General features: G+C 47.5%; 1 protein-coding gene across 1 annotated transcript in view; it reads left to right on the top strand.

Moving 5' to 3' along the window:
* Window positions 1–2,093: 2,093 nt before the first annotated feature.
* LOC119399228 (uncharacterized) overlaps window positions 2,094–19,992 on the top strand; it is a 249,351-nt gene continuing 231,452 nt past the window's right edge. Inside the window, 1 exon segment of the mRNA XM_049417583.1 lies at window positions 2,094–2,328. Coding sequence (XP_049273540.1) covers window positions 2,141–2,328 — 188 coding nt within the window. The 5' untranslated portion in view covers window positions 2,094–2,140.

Genomic DNA, 19,992 nt, shown 5'->3' with positions numbered 1-19,992 from the left:
ATTGTATAGCTTGCTCCACATTCCTGTAAAAAAGGATGTTGTTGAAATTAGCACATTGGTGGATAGTGGAGCTTCTGTGTCTATCAATAACAGGGATCGACTGGACATCAATCGTTTGCACGCTGGTAAAGCCATTTGTGCTCAAGGATACAATGGCTTGGTGAGCTCGCATAACGAGTGGGCATTCGTAGTCATTGAATTCTAAGGTCATTCTGTCACCAGGACTTTGTTGGCAATGCAAGATGTGACGTACGACTTTGTCCTACCTTGCCCTGACATGAAGAAGCTCAAGATTGATCTTTACTGGGACTACAAAGTAATAGTTGAAGATGATTAAAAAAAATGAAGACCTATGCTTTGACATCTCGCCTATTACGAGTCATTCGCTTCAAAGAAGGCATCAGAGCTATTTACCCTGAGCTCTTCTGCGGGGAAAACCTCCCGTCAGAGATGGTCTCATCAAGTGCCATTTGAGATCATTTATAAAACCGTGGTGCGAAGAGCTCCATACATAATTTCCAGAGAAAAAAAAGTTATGGCTTAAGAAAGCGTTGCAGGCAATGTTAGATGCTTATATAATCCGACCCTCTATATCGCCATTTGCTTCGGCCATCACTATCACTCCAAAAGGAGATAGAACATTCAGTCTTTGTGCTGATTATAGGGCACTCAACCATCAAACAGAGGTGATACCATTTCTGCTGCCCAAGATACCATTATTGACGAAACAGGTGGATGTCACTGGTTTTCTCATATCCACCTTTGCGAGGGTTTCTGGCAAATACTGCTGCATGAGAACACAAAGTACACTGCTTTTGTTACCATTTGACCTGTTTGAATATAATCGCCTGCCATTTGGACGGAAGAACTCTCCAGCCTGGTTCCAAAAGATAACGAATTATATACTGAAACAGTACCTAAAGATATTTTGTAACGTTTGCAGGATGACATTATAATTTTTTCAAAGACTGAAGAGCAGCATTAGTCAGCTTTCTCTGGTCCTGGTGCTCTTCAGCCAAGCTGAGCTGAAAGTGAACTTTCAAGAAAAATGAATTTTTTCAAGGAAAAGTTGTGTTCCTCAGCAGGGTCTTTGACGGGTTTGCAAAAAGCATGAAGCTGGATTCGGATTTCAGGATTGCCAAGTTGGTGAAGCCGTACAATGTCCATTCACTGTGGGTATTTCTCGGCCTATCTGGGCATCTAAGCCAATGACATTTTTATATTTTTACCTCTGTTTATTATCACCTTGATATGTAATAAACAATATAAAGTACTAACAAAAGGAACTGAAAACAATTGCTGTGAATACACTATCTCTTTGTTTTAGGCTGCGAATTCAGTTAGATTGTATTGCCCCCATAGAAAACAATGCAATGGTGGGACTAAACTTCAAAAAAATTTTTTCTCGACTAAAACAAAAACTACTTTGATTAAACTTTCTCTGGGCAAAGTTGTTATGATTCTCAATCGTATGCGCTTTTCCGCTTATTTTTTCTTAGACCACCTTAGGCTGCTACAGACGTCTCAACATAGGCCAATGTAGCGTTTTTGCCATGTTCAGGATTTTATTTTACAGCCTGTGCGCCGTACACAGTCAAAACAAAAAATTGAGGGAGATAGTACGCTTTATGGAGAGTTCTATAAAATAATTTCTGCATGTGATCCACGATTGTCTTCTGTAAAAAAAAATTCCAGAAAACACGACAATTTACCTACGCACTAAGGAGTAAAAAATATAAAGCTACTATAAGGAACTGTCCTATAATAAAATCATGATGCTCAAAAAATGCAAAAAAGCAAGCATTGAAAGAATGCCGGGAACGATTGACTTATAGCAAATTTTTTTTTCGTATGTGGTTTTCCAACATTTCGTGAGGTTCAAGGCGCTCACGTGGCCAAAAAATTTTTGACGCTGAAATTATTTTGGGAAAATACTGTAGAACTATGAGTGTAATTTTCTCAGATTTTTTTTAGAGAAATGGATTTTTGTCAAGCCCCCCCCGATTGGGAGAGTTTGCGCAGAATGACCCATAAATAAAAGCATTGTTGAAGCATTTCTTTAAAATAATTTTTTGTTTAATATTTTTGAGCAGATGACAGCGGCCATCTGAGCGTGGGTGCAACGGCATAACCATCCAGCATGGACCCCAGTGGTGCTGAAGTTGAGCAGCTGGTTGTGCCCGACCAAGAGTCATTGCCAGCGGGTTCTGTTGACCAGCTGCTGCACCAGACAGCGGAAGAGGAAGAAATGGAGGTGAAGGGCCTCAACACCTCTGGCGACATGGACTTCCTCATTCTTGACGAGGAGCAAGGCGACAGCAATGAGGGGTGAGTGTTCTTCACTGGCGTTGGTGGTGAAGCCAAGGAGAGCATAATTGCTAAACTAAACTGAGATTTTAACCCTTTGACATGCTATGTACACAATTGTGTACGCTACTTGTTCTTGCCATTTGTAACGACTAGGGGCTAAGAGAGAGCAAGATACATTGAGCTTTGGATGAAATGAGCCTCCTACCTAATAAGTTTGTGTTCATTTAACTTCATTTTGCAGTGTACTGTTGTATATGGTCAGTTTGCTGAAGGCACTACGCTGTTCGACGAGTCGTTCGACGTGCCCCTTCCCGCGAGCCACGTCAAAAGTATCATTTTTCTTTGCTCCAAATGGGCATAGCCGAAAACGAATTTGCACTATATTTCTGACGTAAGATTTCATTCTATTAATGTAAAATGGAGCATGAATGACTTCACAATAAATAAATATTTAATTACAGTTGAATTAGAATTAATTACCACAACACACATAAATTAATGCATTATCACTTTTTTGCTGCAGTAGATAGAATATCGAGTGCCTTGAAATAACGTATCGATTTGACGCATTTACCGAAAGTTCTTCATAGGTGGTGTCTGAAAGGGTTAAATAATTCCTCTGCTACACAATAATCAGTTTCCTCACGTATCATCGACTTGCTTTGTGAAATTAAATAAACTTCTATTTGCTAAATCCAGGACTAATTACAGCAAGATTGCTGCAGACTTATGTTTCTGGAATTCTTTGTGCTCAGGTGCAAAAAGGCATCCTTCAAAATGCTTAACAGGCCTTGTGCTCACACTTGTTAAACTCGTGAATACTTTACAATATTCATGGTAACTGCTTTTGTATGTGAGCGCATATTATGTCCTACTTACCTGAACATGTTGTATAACTCATTTTTCTACAAAATGTTGCTCACTGGTGTGTATGGTTTTATAGGGCGTCTCACGACTCTGTGACGTCCTCCTGTATTTGTGTATGTATGTTATGTGCAGTGGATTACATGTACCTTGAAATGTATAAGAAAAGAGAGAAGAGGATATGAAGACGGATGCCTCAATTTGGAGCTGAACCCATATTTTCTGCATTATATAAGTGTTTTTTGTTAGTCAATACATATTTTTTATAGCGGGCACCTGTCTTTTTCGTTCATGAACTCTATGTTGAGGCGTAAATACTTCTCCGTAGCTAAAATTACATTGATACAGCTAATTAACAAAACTCAGTACGTTTTTAATAAACTCGGAGGAAGTCGTTTACGTTAGAAAGTTGTAGTGCAGCCATTTTATAGCGTATAGATTTTTTAGAAATTACAAAAGTTGCATGTAATTGGAGATGTTCGTTATCAAATTTTAAGGACAATATCGAAACTGATGGCGCTCGGCACGCAGGAAATGTATCCTCTCTCTTACGTCAGACCGGAACTACACGTTACAGGGAAGTGACAAAATTTGAATCAAGGCAAAGAGAAAAAAAATCGATTTCTTCTATCACGCGAAAAGCAAGCTAGCGATGTCATCCGACGCGGAATCAAGCCGTGCCAGCCCGTCTCAACTTACCAGTGACGAGTACAGCGATGATTGCAGTTACTATATGAGTGTAGGGGCATCGCCTTTTGATTTCTACCCACCGGCGTGTGAAGTAGCTCACGTGCCCCGCATCAATCTCCTCGTTGCTCAATATTGTGCGTGCTTACTGTAAGACCCGATGTCAATGACGACTAAGACGCTATGCAGCTAACAAAGCCGAACTTTGCTCGCGTCGTCGCCGCCTCTTAGAAGAAAGTGCGTGCTACAACCGTCTGCTGGGCTAGGCGGGGTCGGAAAAGAGTAAGCACATTACGTCACATACACAGGGTGGCCCGCGTTAACAGGCGTGATTCCAGAATTGGCTACCAATTTTAAAATTCATTTTCTAAAAAACTAAATGACTTACGGTTGTATAATTTGCCACATATCATCAGGGTACCGATGAGAACATACAGTGGAACTTCGATTATACGTCCCCCGGTCCTGCGACGACCCGCGTTTTACGACGAATTGGCTTGGTCCCGGCAAAACCCCCATAGAAATAATGTATTAAAAACCTCAATTGTACGACGCAATTTTACGCCGGCCCCGCCTCGTACGACGCTTTGCTGGACTGTCCGAGAAAAAAAAAGACCTACGATGACGCGGGCTGGCACGCAAACACACTGCGGCCGGGCGAAAAAAGTCGGGAAACCGAGGAACCGAGTTCGTATCCGCGCTGCCACCACAGGGCCTCTTCAATTTTTCGACACGCGGTCGGCCATAGCTAGCCAGAGCCAACGTTGGCCGGAGCCAGCCGGAGCGCATTCGTTTTGTCGCATTGCACTGCGCACTTCCGTTGTCGCCTTTTTTTTTTTTTCTCTCCTTTTGGGTGGTTTTGTAGTGACCGTGACCGTTGTGACCGCAGTGACCGTTGTGAGCAGATAACATGGCAGATAATCTCGAGCTCGCTTTCTAGTATACGATAACTTTCACTACATTTCGTGTCGTTATACCGGACGTGTTGAACGGCGATTGTTGAGCCAATGTTTGCGACAGCCGCGGGAACCGGAACTCGCCGCTGTCTAGCTACCAGAGGGCTGGGGCGTTTTAGCCGCTCGCGATTGGTCGAAGCTTGCAAATCGAATAGGCCTACTGCCGTGCTGCCATTCAGCCATTCCTTCACGTGTTTGCCTCATCGGTTGGTTGTGCTGCGCCGCAGCTGCTGTGTCCACGTGCAAAATTTTCTGTGTTCGGTCATTGGTGTGCGAGGAAGCTTTCGAACTTTTGGTTGCGAGTGCTGCGTCTCGCAATGTCGCGGAACCGAAAACCGCTGACGCTCGGAGAAAAGCTTCGCATAATCGAGGAGGCAGAGAAGCGGAACGGAGCAACAAAGGCCAGCATTGCCCGCGACCTGAACATTCCCGAGTCGTCGCTGAAAACGATCCTCGCGAAGAAGGACAGCATCCTACTAAATGCGGCAAAGTTCGGCCTGAACAGGAAGGCCGCGAAAGATGGCAAATATGCTGCCATGGAGAAGGCCCTCGTTGAGTGGTTGCGTCAGGCCCGCAGTTCAGGAATCGCCGTGGATGGCGCAATTTTGAAGGAGAAGGCTGAGACAGTTGCATTGCGCTGCGGCATTGACGACTTTAAAGCCTCCAATGGCTGGTTGGATCGCTTTAAAAAACGCAGTGGAGTTGTGTACAGCCGCTGCTGTGGAGAGAGCGCGTCAGTCAGCTCCGACACTGTAGAAAAGTGGACTGCATTGCTGCCGGAATTGATACGGGAATACAAACCGTCCGACGTGTTCAACGCAGACGAAACTGGATTATTTTATAATATGCAGCCAGAACAGACATTGGCATTCAAAGGAGAGAGCTGTCACGGGGGTAAGCGAAGCAAAGAGCGTCTTACCGTATTGCTTTGCGCTAATGAAGACGGCTCTGAAAAGCTTCCTGCCCTCGTGATCGGCAAGTTTGAGAAGCCGCGATGCTTCAAGAATTTGAAAAGGCTGCCGTGCCAGTACACGTTCAACCGGAAAGCCTGGATGACGGCTGCTATGTTTTCTACATATCTGCAGCAGCTGGACTTCAAAATGGGGGCTAAGAACAGAAAGATTCTTCTTCTGCTTGACAATGCGCCATGCCATCCATCAGATATGTCGCATTTGAGAAATGTGAAAGTTGTATTTCTGCCCCCCAATTGCACTAGCCAGCTGCAGCCACTTGACGCTGGCGTCATCAAGTGCATGAAACAGAAATATCGGAAGTTTCTGGTGCAGCGTCGGCTGGCGGGCATGGAACGCAAGCAGTTGGATAAGAAGCTTTCTGTGCTTGACGCAATGCACTACATTGCTAGTGCATGGGACGCAGTCACGCCAGAAACTATCGCCAACTCCTTCAGGCACTGCGGCTTTAATAGAAGTGGTGCTTGTTCTACCAGTGAAGCTGCACTGCCTGTTGACGATGAACCAGAGTTCGGCAGCCTGGAGCTGCCTGGATCTTTCGCGGACTATGTTGGTGCCGACGACGACGTTGCAGTGTGCAGTGAAGTGTCGCTGGATGACATTATCGAAACTGTGCGTCCCGACACTGCGGGAACTTCCGACGAGGAAGAGATGGACGACGCTGCAGAGGCTAGCGTGTCCGTTCCGACTTACGCGGACGTGTTGTGCTACGTCGACCACATTCGGCGGTTTGCTTGCGCACGCGATGAGATCGGCGTCTTGCTGCCAGATGTTGCAGCTATCGAAAGAAAGCTGATGCGTCGTGGCTGGGCAAACTCTCAGAAGAAAATCACAGATTTTTTTAAAAGGTGAGAAATAAAGGTTCGTTCACACCTCCGATAAAATGCGTGGTTGTCATTTTTTCAATTAATTTAATCTACGTTCCTCGGAGCAGCGTACGTTTGTGCCGCGGACTTTCTTAGGCATTATGTGCCCGCTGTTGTGGGGCAAAAATGACCGTCACTGCCTATATTCTCGGTTTTTCGATTATACGACGCCCGGATTATACGACGATTTTGCGCGGTCCCCTGAAAGTCGTATAATCGAAGTTCCACTGTATGTTGAAACTTTAATTGAAATCGGTGAATATCGAAAAATTCCCGGAGTTCCCCTTTAAGGGCTAGTTCCCCCACTATCGTGTTCCTGGACAAACAGTGTGCCGTCACAAAACTCTAGCCATTTCAACTGTCACCTGCATTCGCGTAGGACATGGAGAGTCTCCCATTGTGTTGGGGGGGAGGAGGAGTAACCCTTGACATACACTTGGAGATTCTTGGATGAAGGTCCTTCCCCGACCTAGTATTTTAACAAAGATTGTTTATTCCCGCTTTTTTGGACCTGTGCAAACAAGGAAGTGAGGACATCATCTGGCTAAGTGTGAAGGTGGGGGACAATGCCAACTGGAAACTGGAAGTGATCTTTCTTTGTTCCTGTCTAACCCCATTTGAGGTCAAAGCTGCCATGTCGGCCTTCATTATGTTACAGCGTGACAAGAACGAGGAAAAAGCAAAGGCACACACACGATGGGACATAGCGCTGACTAGCAACAGAAACTTTTTATTCAAGAAACATTTATATAGGGAAGGCCACACCTGTGTGCCTATGCACAGTAACCGTGACATACATACTTGCAAAAATTATATATGAAAAAGATGAGAAAGGTTCCCACATGTCATTCCTTCTGCTCACCCGAAGTATAGAAGTGCTATCTCGCTGTCATAGAGGGCGATAGACAGCCAGCTTAGACACTTGCCTTCATTCTTTTTTATGTAGAACGCTTCCACGATTTCTCTAGATAGGGTATCCTTGTGTCTGTACAAAACTAGCTTGGTCGAACAGGGGACGACACGGGCTGTCCTCGCAATTTCTGCAGTGTGCCGCCAAATGAGAGCATGCAGTGATTCGTTTCAAGTTGTACAGTCGGTCCCGGATATATCAAACTCAAAGGGGATCGCGAAATAGTTCGATACAGTCGATCCCGGATATATCAAACTCGGATATATTGAAATATTGGCTATATCGAACAGTTGAAAAATCCCCTTGAATTTCCCATGCAAAAGTATAGGGCTTGTGCGCATGTATATAGAACTCCCGCACATCGAAACATCCGATATATCAAACAGTGCGCGCGCCGATCTCCAGGGAGTGCATTTTTCCTAACAAATGTTGATCATTTTCGGCTGCGTTCTGACAAGTTCCGATTACTCTTTGCGCGCAGGTGACGAAAAGGGGGTCTCATTGCACTATGTTGATCTGGTTGGTTGCGCAGCGCTTGTGAGTGCACCGGCTTGTTTGATGCGCGATCTGTAGGTTGTAACGCGCGGGCCCAGTGTTTTTCAAAGGGGCACATTGCCGAAGGCACCAAAATAAGGTGAATGCGGGGATACTCGGCAACCTCGTCGCAATGTTCGCATTCCCTTCCCTGTTTCTTCGCGCACGATAGCATGCAGGCCCGAAAAGCATGGCCTTCGAGATCCGCAACGTCGTGACGTAGTTTTGGCGTTTTTGGTTATAAAATGCACATCTTGGAGGCTATGCTTTTTTCTTGCTTTTTGCGCTGAAGCAGCGGCTGCTTGCTACAAAGCCACAAGCGCCATCGCCATCGCCAAGATGTCGACGGTGGTGGGGACCTTTCCTTCGTTGTTTATGGGCAGCGTCGTCTCTTGTGGCTTGAGGACTCGTGTACTTCTCGCTTCATTCCTGGCAAATCCTCATTCGGGAGTCGAACTAAACATTGACCCGCTCGTAGTGATAAAATGATGTCTGGTGCTTGGAACGACGTCAAACAAAGCACAGTCATGAACTGTTTCCTTGCGGGCTTTGGTGCTCGCACTTTGGGTGCGTCATGAACGCTGACATTGGCGTACGGTGCCTCAGTGAACTTTGCGACTTAGCATTTCCGGGTGTGCTATTGGACAGGAGTACAGCAAGCGACTTCATCGGTACTGACGACGACGTCGCTGTTTCTGACTGCATCGATGCCGAGATCAAGGCTGACTGTGCCCGTGTTGCGGAAGTGGACCCGTGCAGTTATGAAGATGCCAATGCCACCACTAAACAACCTTTTACCGCGCTTCAGAGCTTGCATCTTCATTCAGCGTCAATCACCGCTGTTATGGCCGAATGTGCTGAATATGCTTATCTGGAAAGCTTCAATGATATTTAGGATGAGTTGATGAACTTGATAGCGCGCAAGAAGCAAGACAAGTTTTCGGACTACTTTCGTGCGAAATAAAGTTCGGTAACTTGCAAAAGAAGTTGCCTCCTTGTTAAGTAGAATCTCGATGATACGAATCCCGCGGGGTCACGAAAAATATTCGTATTAGCCGAAATTCGTATCACCGAAACACATGTAAAACTAGCTATATTAACAGTCAGAGGCAAACTCATTTTTAGGAACACATAAAAAAAACATTTATTTCTTGCAGAAAAAATCTCTAATGTCTTTCTGCTTCTTTTTTTTCGCGAAGTCACTCAGCAGACTTCTTTGAAATCCGTAAAAACGCGTGCACGTGTCGTCGCTGATTTCATCAGCGGCCATAGCACGCCTCAGGACGTCGAGCGCGTGCAGCGTTTCAGCCGCCGGTGGTGGTCCTTCACCATCGCCCTCGTCTATGTTGTCGCCATCATCGCTGGAATCGGCAACCTCGCATGTGGCCTCCTCAACAATATCCTCCACCGTGCGCGCACCACAAGTGGCGAGGTTGTCATCCGCCGTGCAGAAGTCTTCAGCTGTACACCCAGCATCAAGCAGTTCCCAACCCTCAATTGGCTCTTCCTGCTCTGAGGGCACCTCTTCGGAACTCCTGAAGAAGCCGCATTTCGCAAAGCAGTTTGCTATGGTAGTCGGCGTTACTCGATCCCAAGCCATAGCGATAAAATGGATGGCGTCCAGGAGGCTTATTCGCAGGTCGCCTTCGTGTTTTCTGTCAATATTGGCAAGTAGGCGGCGCACAAGAAGGCCCTTGAAATGATGCTTGAGGTTTTTTATTATTCCAGCGTCAAGCGGTTGCAGGTGCGTCGTCGTGTTCGCGGGCAAAAAGATCAGTTTGACGTTTTGGAGCGTTACTTGCCTCGGGTGGGCGGCGCACTGGTCAAGAATCAAAACAATCTTCCGATTCTTGCAGGCCATCCTTCTGTCAAGGAGCGACAGAAATTCTTCGAACAGGGCCGCCGTCATCCACGCCTTTTTGTTTGCGCGATAGACGCACGGCAAATGGCTCTCGCGCTTGAAACACCGAGGCTTTTGGGATTTGCCAATTACCGTCAGCTTAAGTTTCTCCGACCCGTCGGCGTTACAGCACAAAAGCACCGTTATTCGCTCTTTGCTTTTCTTGCCTCCTTGGCACGCTTCGCCTTTTAAGCAAAGGCTCTTCTCAGGCTGAAGGTTAAAAAACAGGCCAGCCTCGTCTGCGTTAAAAACATCACGAGGCTCATACCCAGAGATGAGTGACTGCAGCTTCGCGAGCCAGTCGCTAACAACGGTCTCGTCAGCCTTCTTCGCTTCCCCACAGACGCTTTTGTAAACGAGACCGTGTCTCGTCTTGAAACGGTGCAGCCACCCACCTGAGGCCTGAAATCCGTCGATGCGCAGAGCAAGTGCGATCTCGTCGGCTTTCTCACGCAACACTTTGCCATCGATGTTCACACCAGCTGCAGTAACCTCCTTAAACCAGGTCAGAAGAGCTTCTTCAAGCTTCACGTGTTGGGCTGTCTTCGCTTGCCTCGCGTTGACGTTAAATGAAAGCACATTCTTCATTATTGAGTCCCGCTGTCCAACAATTGTGCTTAATGTCGACGTTGCGAGGCCTAGCTCCTTAGCCAACTCCGTGCGTTTTCTTTTGGGATCCTCATCGACCTTTCGAAGAATGTCCAGTTTCTCCTTAAAGGAGAGGGCTTTCCGCTTGCGAGACATAGCTTGCTGCCACTCGGCAAAAAAGGCACTATCACAACAAAGCAAGAACGCGGGCTCGAGCACAGCAACCACAACCACTCTGTCCGACGGCACGCATAGAAGAAAGAAGCTCCCGCGGGCCGTGCCTCTCCCTCTCCGGCGTCTCCGCCTGCCGGCCTGCCTCCGCACCAAGAAAAAAAAAACGTGGCCAGCGCCATCTGTAATCTTCAAGAGAAAGCAAAAGGCACACTCCGGCCTCCGATACACGCAGATCTTGGAGGCTGTCGCGCGCTGCTCGCCGGCGGCGCTGGCAACGTGCCAAACCGGCGGCGCCGCACGCATTCCAGCGCCGTAAGTGCACGCTGCTATCTTCCGCGGCCGTCGGTGGGGCCAACGTTGCGTTGGGTGGGGCGGCGTTTATTCGTATCAAACGACGCGGGTCAAAAATCAGTTCGTAACAACCGTACTCAAGCACGTTGTAAATTAATGGGCCTTGGCCGTGACCACAGAAAAATTCGTATCATCCCGAAATTCGTATTAGCCGTGATCGTATCATCGAGATTCTACTGTATTTAATAGCATACTAGTTGTGAGCGAATTGTCATGTTCGCGCTTGTTACAAATTCTGAAAACTGTTTCGAGACCTACAATGCTTAATATAAGCCTTAAAGGGCCCCTAAACCACCCAGCGGTCGAAATTTAGTTGAGGTGAGGAAGTTGTGCTCGAGTTTACAACGAACATGTAGCCGTGAGAATTTTTCGAAACGGTGCCGTAATAGCGGAGTTACACGCGTTTGATGATCGAAACGCGACGATCGCTTCTTTCTCTCTCTCCTACGTTACCCTCTTCCAAAACCGTTTTGCCCTCCTCGCTGAATGCCCCTCCTCATCTCGCGTGGCATACGTCACCGCTGACGCGCTGTTCGAGACAGCGTCTACTTCCGGTTGCCGCGACTCCGGCGACTCCGACGCTCCAGCTCGCCGTCAACTCTGTGTGGTATCTGGGTGCACTGTTCGTTGACTAACCGCTGTTGCTGCCGTGCCGGCCCGTGCCCCTACGAATCGTGCCGGTATGGACCCTGTGTTGCGCGCACGCCTTCAAAGGATCGCCAACGTGATGGGACCCGTACGGGGACACGCCGTGCCAGACCACCTCGGCTCGAGATGAGTTCACGGAGCTCATCAAACCGCAAGGCGTGGATGTGTAATTACGCTAGCGACTTGGCGGTTGCGTTTTAGTCTGTCCGGCATTAAAGAAAGCGTCGCGTAAAACCAAATAAAATGTCCCCACGCTGGCGCCAGGTCACGTGGCGCCAGCTATGGAGGATTAGAAACAACTAACAAACGCGTAATCTATGTCCTCCGAGCATTCGGAAGCGCCCTTCTCGACTCGCTAAGCCTACAGCATCGATTATTTGAGTATGGCTCTCCAAAACGGGGCTGAATCGGTACGAATACTTTGCTGTCGAAGCTTAAGGACATGAATCTAAAGCAAATGGAAGCATCAGTTCGGAGCTTACACGCTACAGAGCACACGGCGGCCACTTGATAGACTCGAGGTGGACGACAACCGCTTTTGGCACTGCGGCCATGTTTATCGGAGGCTTGCCGGCGTAGCTTGCCGTGCAAGTTGGACTGCTGTCGCGCGTGCGGCGACGGCCGACGTTCTGCGGCACCGCGCCGTTGCGGCAGGCTTGCCGCTAGCGTGAGCGGGCCCTTACGGGCCGCAGATGTCGATTCGCAAGCGGCAACACGACCAAAAACAGCAAGGTGCGCACGAACAGCTGTTTGCAGAGTAACCGGAAGTCGTCGGTTGTCGTTCGCCCAATTGCAAGCATCGAAACTGATAACGTCATAGTTTCACTGGTGATGTCACACATGTCAGTGGCGGGAATGGCGGGGACCGGAAAGGAGAAGCTATTGTTTTTTCGAAATTGTGGCGTGCCCGCGATCTGTAGCGCTGCGGCGTGTGGCATCGTTGATCGCGGCGGCATTCTGCACGCGATGCGCTTGTTTACTTGAAATGTTTGGGAAAATGTCGGAGGGGGTTTAGGGGCCCTTTAAATACGAGTATTTTGTATTTCGTATTATTGATATACAGTCGAACACGGATATATCGAACTCGAAATGGATATATGAAAAATTCGATATAAAAAAATAACAGGCCCCGAGTCCTTACCAGTGGCAGATGATCACCTACAATCGGCGCATTCAAGAGTGACAACTAATTCCACACACACAATGCAACAGAATGTTTTATTTGCACGAAAAAAAATTGCTTATATTGGCCTGCCTCTTCGTCTTCGAAATGAAGTTGAAGACGCTGGCCTCGATCTTATCGAGGCTGTCCAGGTGCGACAGCCCGGTTCACTTCATGTCGCCGCAAAAACGACGAATCGATCTGAACGCTGCCACCACTTCAGCGGCGGAGTGCGCGCATGTAGCTTCCGCCTCTTCCAGACGATCTTCGTTGCCACTTGAGCTGTCGGCCTGGGCATCCTGGCACCCTGTGACCGCAGCTACAATGTCCTCGTCAGCGAGGCTCGCAACAGCTTGAACATTGCACTCCTCAAAATCGCCCGCAGTCACTTCGGGTGAAGCGGCAGCCGGGAAGAGGGACGACAACTCGTGAAATGCGTTGTCTATGCGCTTGTCGTCGCCGTCTTCACTGGTTTCCGCAAGGTCCGCCGTCACGAAGCCTGCCTTCCGGAAGCAGTTGGCCACTGTGTCCGTCTCGCCAGGCGCCCATCGCCATTTGAATGACACAAAGCAGGTCAACCTTCAGCCCACCTTGAAGGACTTGATGATGCCCTGGTTGAGCAGTTGCAGCTTCGCTGTTGTTTTGGCCAGCAGAAGCTTCAGCTCGATGTTTTTGAGCTCGCAGGGGAGCACGCAGGCAAAAGAGGAATGCGGTGGTATGCGACAACTCACGGAAGTGAACTCCGCCAACAAAGTGCTTGCGTTCAGTCGCGATGGCTACCCGGGGACCCAAGCACCCGGGCTACCTGCGAGGGCAGCAGCGATGTACGAAAGGTGCAAGCTGTGGTTGGCTGAGCAAATACGAAAGGGGCGGGCTGTGGTTGGCTGATCAAAACTCTCAAAACGGCAACAAAAAAGAAAGAAAAGGCGAAAGGAGGATGCCGCTGGCTCCTTCGTTCCTGCTCTCCGAGCCGACGGTAACGCGGAGAGCGTAGGAGAAAGAAAGAGAAAAAAAAAAGCGAAAAAAAGCCATTCCACAAGTTGGAGAACGCGCCCAGCAGGAGTACAGTCCGAGCCCTCTCGCCCTCATGTTTTTAGAACGTTTCGGGTGTCGGCTGAGGTGCGGTGCCGCGAAGGTCGTGGGGCTCAGCGAGTGCCGAAGCGCGCCTTCCAGCTTGCGTGGCGTTCGATATATCTGATGGCGGGTAAAAATACCATTCGATATAGACGTGCGAATTTCTATACTTTTACAAAGGATTTTCAAGGGGATAATTTACGAGTTTGATATAGCCGAAAATTCGATATATGTGGGTTTGATATATCCGTGTTCGACTGTATCGAACTATTTCGTGATGCCCTTCGAGTTCGATATATCCGGGATCGACTGTATATCGTTAATTCGAAGTATAAAATATGTGTATTTAATGCTTATATTAATGCACTGCAGGTCTCGAAACAGTTTCCGGAATTCGTAACAAGCGCTAACATGACGATTCGCTCACAATTACAGTAAAAGGTCGTTAATTCGGATTTCTAGGGACCGGAAAAAATGTCCGAATTAACCGAATGTTCGAATGGTCGAAATAAACACAATAAATGCAAGAATTTTTTCAAGATACCTTTACTTTACACAGTAATCGCGGATGCCTGTCTGTTTTCGAGCAGAAATTCGCGCCGACACAATTTTTCTGAGCCCTTCAATGTGCTCAGCAGCTTCCATGCTGTCTGCAGTGCCAAAACAAAATTTTTCAAGGATGACGAGGGCCTCCACGGCTTCCTTCACAGCACGAGGGGGCCTGTGTGCCTTATGGTGTGGCTGCTCCTCAGGCTCTTCATTCTCGGATTCGTCGCCATGCATCACTTCCTTGACGATTTGCTCATCAGTCAGAGAGCCGGCAGTGGCAATGCCATCATCAATGCCGATATAATCGTCAAGTGTCACTGCATCTGGCATAACACTTAGGAAATCCTGCCCGTCATCGGCACTGTCGTCCGGCAACACTTTAGCCACTGCGGCATCGCTGGAGTTGGGTACAACAAAGCCACTGTGTCTGAAACAGTTGGCAATGGCGTGCGCAGGTGTGTTCTGCCACACATATGCAAGAATTCTAACTGCACTCAGGAGACTCATGTTGTATTGTTTGCCGATGTCATGGCACAGGAGCAACTTTTTGTCAGGAGAGCCCATTTTTCAGGGCACGCAAAATTTCTACTGTGGTGGTGAAGTCCTTGACCTCGTACTTGGGCCGCTTTGCCGGCGTTGACATCGGCGGAGAGTGTGTTCACACGAGAAGTCAGCACAAAAGCACCAGCAACGATCAAGCTAAAGGAGCCATACTGAATCGTTCCCCGATAAAACGGCATTCAACGATGCCGCACATCAACGGGAACAAAGCAACAAAATGGCATCGCCAAACCCACACGCTCACACGCGAAGAAAAGGCGTTCAATCAGTATCAAGTGAAGCCAAGTTGATAATTGATGTCCATGGCGATGCCGTGTTTGAGCTTCACTTTTGTTCTGAATTGTTCTTTTTTCGTTTTCGAGCCTCGCCAGCGGCCCGAAAGTCGCCGAATTATCCGATTTGTGGTCAAATCTGTCCGAAATAACGAGCGCCCAGTCTCATAGAGTGATGCGTATATTTACAGGCACCAGATGACGTGTCTGAATTAACAGATTTTCCGAATTAACGAGCTTTTACTGTAGTATGCTAAATAACAAGGTGGCAACTTCTTCTGCAAGTTACAGCACTTTATTTCATACTAAAATAGTCCGTCATCTTGACTTGCTTCTTGTGCGCCGTCAAGTTCATCAAGTAATCCTAAATATCACTGAAGCTTTCCAAATAAGCAAATTCAGCACCTTCGGCCACAACAGCGGTGACTGACGCTGAACGCCGATGCAAGCTCTGGAGCGCGGTAAGAGAGTGTTTAGTGGCAGCGTTGACTTAGCGGCGGCGTTGACATCTTCATAACCGCACGGGTCCACTTCCGCGGCACCGGTAACATCAGCCTTGATCGCAGCATCGATGTAGTCAGAAACAGCAACGTCATCTTCACCGAGGAGTCGCTTGCTGTACTCCCGCCCGAGAGCACGCCCGGAAATGCTAAGTCGCAAAATCTACTGAGGCACCATACGCCGTTGTCAGTGGTCATGACGTACCCAAAGTCGTCACCTGGCACCAAAGCCCGGAAGGAACCAGTTCATGACTGGTGCTTTGCTTGACTTCGTTCCAAGCACCAGTCATCATTTTATTGCTACGAGCGGGTCAATGTTTAGTTCGACTCCCGAATGACGATTCGTCAGGAACGAAGCAAGAAGTACACGAGTCATCATGCCGCAAGAGTCAATGCAGCTAGGGGGGCTAGAATGGGGAGTGGTGAAAAGCGGCCGCGGAAACCGGTCCCCAAGTTGCACCGATGCCACAAGAGGCGCTGTACGCAGGGGCGCGTGGCGTTGAGCAGACAACGTACAGCACAGCCTTGCTAGCGTCCGGCGAATATGGCTCGCGCTATTTTCTGTGTGCTACACTGTGCAGCATTAATCGTCTTCTTTTTACATCAGCGATTGCCCTATAAAGCGTAGACTTCTTCCCCTCATTTGAAAAACAGGGTTCGTATGCATTATCACGGTGGCAGGCTGCATGCTGAGTAGCACTGCACATGCAAGAATAATATTGCTAGCGGCATTCCGCTCACGCCACTTTTGAGCACTGAGTTTGTTTTTCATTTTTTTGCGCTTGCGTCCTGCCATTTTATCAATTGCCATTATGTATCACTGCAGCTTATTCAAGTCGTTTTTAGTGCTTATTCACATCGTTAAGGTATGCCTTTTTTTGTTTTCAAAAAAAGTTAATTTTTACTTTCGGTGTTCAAAAAATGTACGAACATACGGAATTGTGGTTCACAAAAAAATTACGCTTCTATTTGGTTCTGTTCGAAAGTTGTGGTCCTTTATTTGTGAGTATACTCAAATTGAAAATGACCTGTTTGGAAAATTTAATTCTTGTTTTTCTCGAAACTTGATTTTCAGTAGGTTTTTGTTGCGAGAAGGCTCATAGCTAAGCTATTGAACAGATCAATATTTTCCCATGAAACTTTGCATGCTTCTTGCTCAGACATTTACTTGCGCCTGCCTGTGCAATGAACTAGAATAATTGAAACTATGAATAACTTTTAATGTTATAATAGTTCACTTGAAATGCAACCTTCTGAAACGACATGACTTTTGGTGGTTTTAGGCTATAACATACCTAATAATAAGGATAGCGCAAGGATCCTAGCTCATCGCACAGCCTACGCACACAGCAGGGGCGTAGCCAGAAATTTTTTTGGGGGGAGGGGGGGTTCAACCATGTTTGTGCATGCGTTTGTATGTGCGCGTGTATATATACGTATGCAAAATTGAAAAATTTGGGGAGGGGGGGGGGGTAGGTTTGAACCCCCCAACCCCTCCCCCTTCGCTACGCCCCTCGTACAGAGCTATAATGCAGCGAAGCCATTTTCTCTTTGTATGGTTGGATTGGTAGTTATGACTACTGCCGTGATGGCTGTGTTATACGTAATATTGGTAATTACATTATAATTACCTTCTGTTCATTTACTCAACACACTTCCAGAGCCCTTTTAAACTGTTTTCCCTAAGGCAAACACAAAACATTCAATTTTGGGTGAAAATCTAAGAAGATTTCTAAAAAGGTGGAAACATACCTAAAAAACTGCCTGCTCTTGCACTTGTGCCTATTACTATGCACTAGCTGCTGGTCAAAACGTCATGTGTATGTTTGTCGGCAGGTTGAAAGATTGATTAGTTGAAAAGAAAACACATTCATACACGAAGCAAGTTTATTTCAGCTCTGCAATAAAGAGCTATCTACAAAACACAGGTCTTAGCCCACTTGGCTTGCTTTTCTTTCTCCTTATGGCTAACCCCCTTTAAAAATAAATGCACCCGAGTTAAGGAATAAAAGTGTACAACATATCACGTTGTACGCTCTGTCGCTCACTTCAGACTACGCAGTACCAACTAGCCCAACGTCATTCCCTTCTACGTGCCTTGCGTCGAAATGTTTCTCGCATTGAGCTGAGTTCTCTGTCAGCTGCCTTTCAGCTCTAGGTATCGCACGACCTGGTGTGGAAATAACTATTTCCACACCAGTACTGGGAACAAAGAAGCCTTTTCTGTCGACGACCAGTACCCAGAGTTGCAGCCAACGTCCAGTTTTCTTCTTCGGTTTATAGGGCATTATCCTTACACCTAAAAAATCCATGACCCTTCAACCATAAGCACCCCGTGAACGATCAAAATACAATGCCGCGTTGCCGAGTGCTAGGCTTTCCTTCGGTAATCTGCAATGGCGGCGGCCGTACCAATCTGCAGCGGCATCGGCGCGCAGAGGGACCCTCTCTGGGGCAAGGGAAACGCGCAACGCTCAGCACACCTCCCCCATCTAGTCACCCTAATGCAGCCCACAAACAATGAAGGAACAAATTCCGACCATCGACATCTTGGCGATGGCGATGGCACTTGTACCTTTGCTTTGTAGCAAGCAGCCGCTGCCTTGGCGCGAAAAGCAAGAAAAAGCGTAGCCTCCGAGATGTGTGTTTTATAAGCAAAAACTTCAAAATACGCGTGACGTTGCCGATCTTGAAGACCATGCTTTTCGGGCCCGCATGCCATCGTGCGCGTACAAATGGAAGGGAGGTTGAACATTGCGACGAGGCTGCCGAGTATCTCCGCATTCATCTCATTTTGATGTCTTCGGCAATCGGCACCTTCGAAAAACACTATGCACGTGTGTTACAACCTACAGATCGCGCATCAAACAAGCCGGTGCACTCGCAAGCGTTGTGCAGCCAACCAGATCAACGTAACGCAATGGCACCACCTTTTCGTCACCTGCGCGCGAAGAGTGATCGGAACTTGACATAACGCGGCCAAAAATGACCAACATTTGTTAGGAAAAATGCACTCGTTGAAGTATGGCGCGGCGCAGCGTTCGATATATCGGATGTATCACTGTGCGGGAGTTCGATATAGGTGTGCACCAGCCCTATACTTTTGCACGGGAAATTCAAGGGCATTTCTCAACTGTTCGATATAGCCAATAATTCGATATATCCGAGATTGCTTTATCCGGGATCGACTGTACTTGGGTTTACTTAACCTTTTGTTAAAGGGACCGACAACTGCCCAGAACATGAAATGAGATGACTCCACTGATGGAAAGATTGTCCGTCGCATTGACTCGAACCATCTCTGTTTTTTTTTGTGAGCGGTGGATTTATATTTTTATTTCTTAATTGAAAGTCGCTAAAAATGACCTATGGCACCTCTGGCGACAAGAAAATGAACGATCCGATGTACCCGGCCACGTGACCGTTGATTGCTGTACGCAGTTGACGATTTTTTTGCTAGTATTGAAATATTGTTGGTTTCTTTATATTAAAAGGTATTACTCTATAAAAATGTACATATAGTCCTGCGTTAGTAGTATGCATTAAAGGGGCGTTGCCTCGCGTGACGTAATGATCCCATGCTCGTAAGCGTGTCTTGAGCAACTTTTCAGCGTGTTCATGCAATCGTGCACGCAGTTTCCAGGTCATTAAAGGAGTCCTGACACAAAAATTTTCGCCCCGAGATTTTTTTACTGCAGTGTGTTGCTGGGGGCCTGTTATTCATAACACGGCACATCGTTTGCTGCAGCGCGTGACAGATAATTAATTACAAGCTCCTCATTACCGACGCAGCCTCAGTTTCGGTTTCACAGAGCTCCAAAAACGACAAACCGTCGGGTGCAACTATCACCACCTAGCGAGTGAAACGCTCGGTCACGTGAGCACAGAACAGTGACGCATATCCGCGCGGTCTGTCGTCATCGTCGTCTGATGGCGTCGATTTTCTTGCGGCGGGGATGGAAGGAACTTTCTACGTGGCGAATCACTTCAGGTTTGACCCGCTGGCGAGGAGCGATTCGTCGGGAAGCGCGTCAAAACAGAAATGGCGGCTATGACGTCATTATAACTTGTACCGGCTACAACGGTTACGTAGGGGAAGTAGGGGGATCACCTCG

This window comes from Rhipicephalus sanguineus, chromosome 7 (assembly GCF_013339695.2).
Source record: "Rhipicephalus sanguineus isolate Rsan-2018 chromosome 7, BIME_Rsan_1.4, whole genome shotgun sequence".
Classification (NCBI taxonomy): Eukaryota; Metazoa; Arthropoda; class Arachnida; order Ixodida; family Ixodidae; genus Rhipicephalus; species Rhipicephalus sanguineus.
This window is presented reverse-complemented; position numbering and strand designations above follow the sequence as displayed.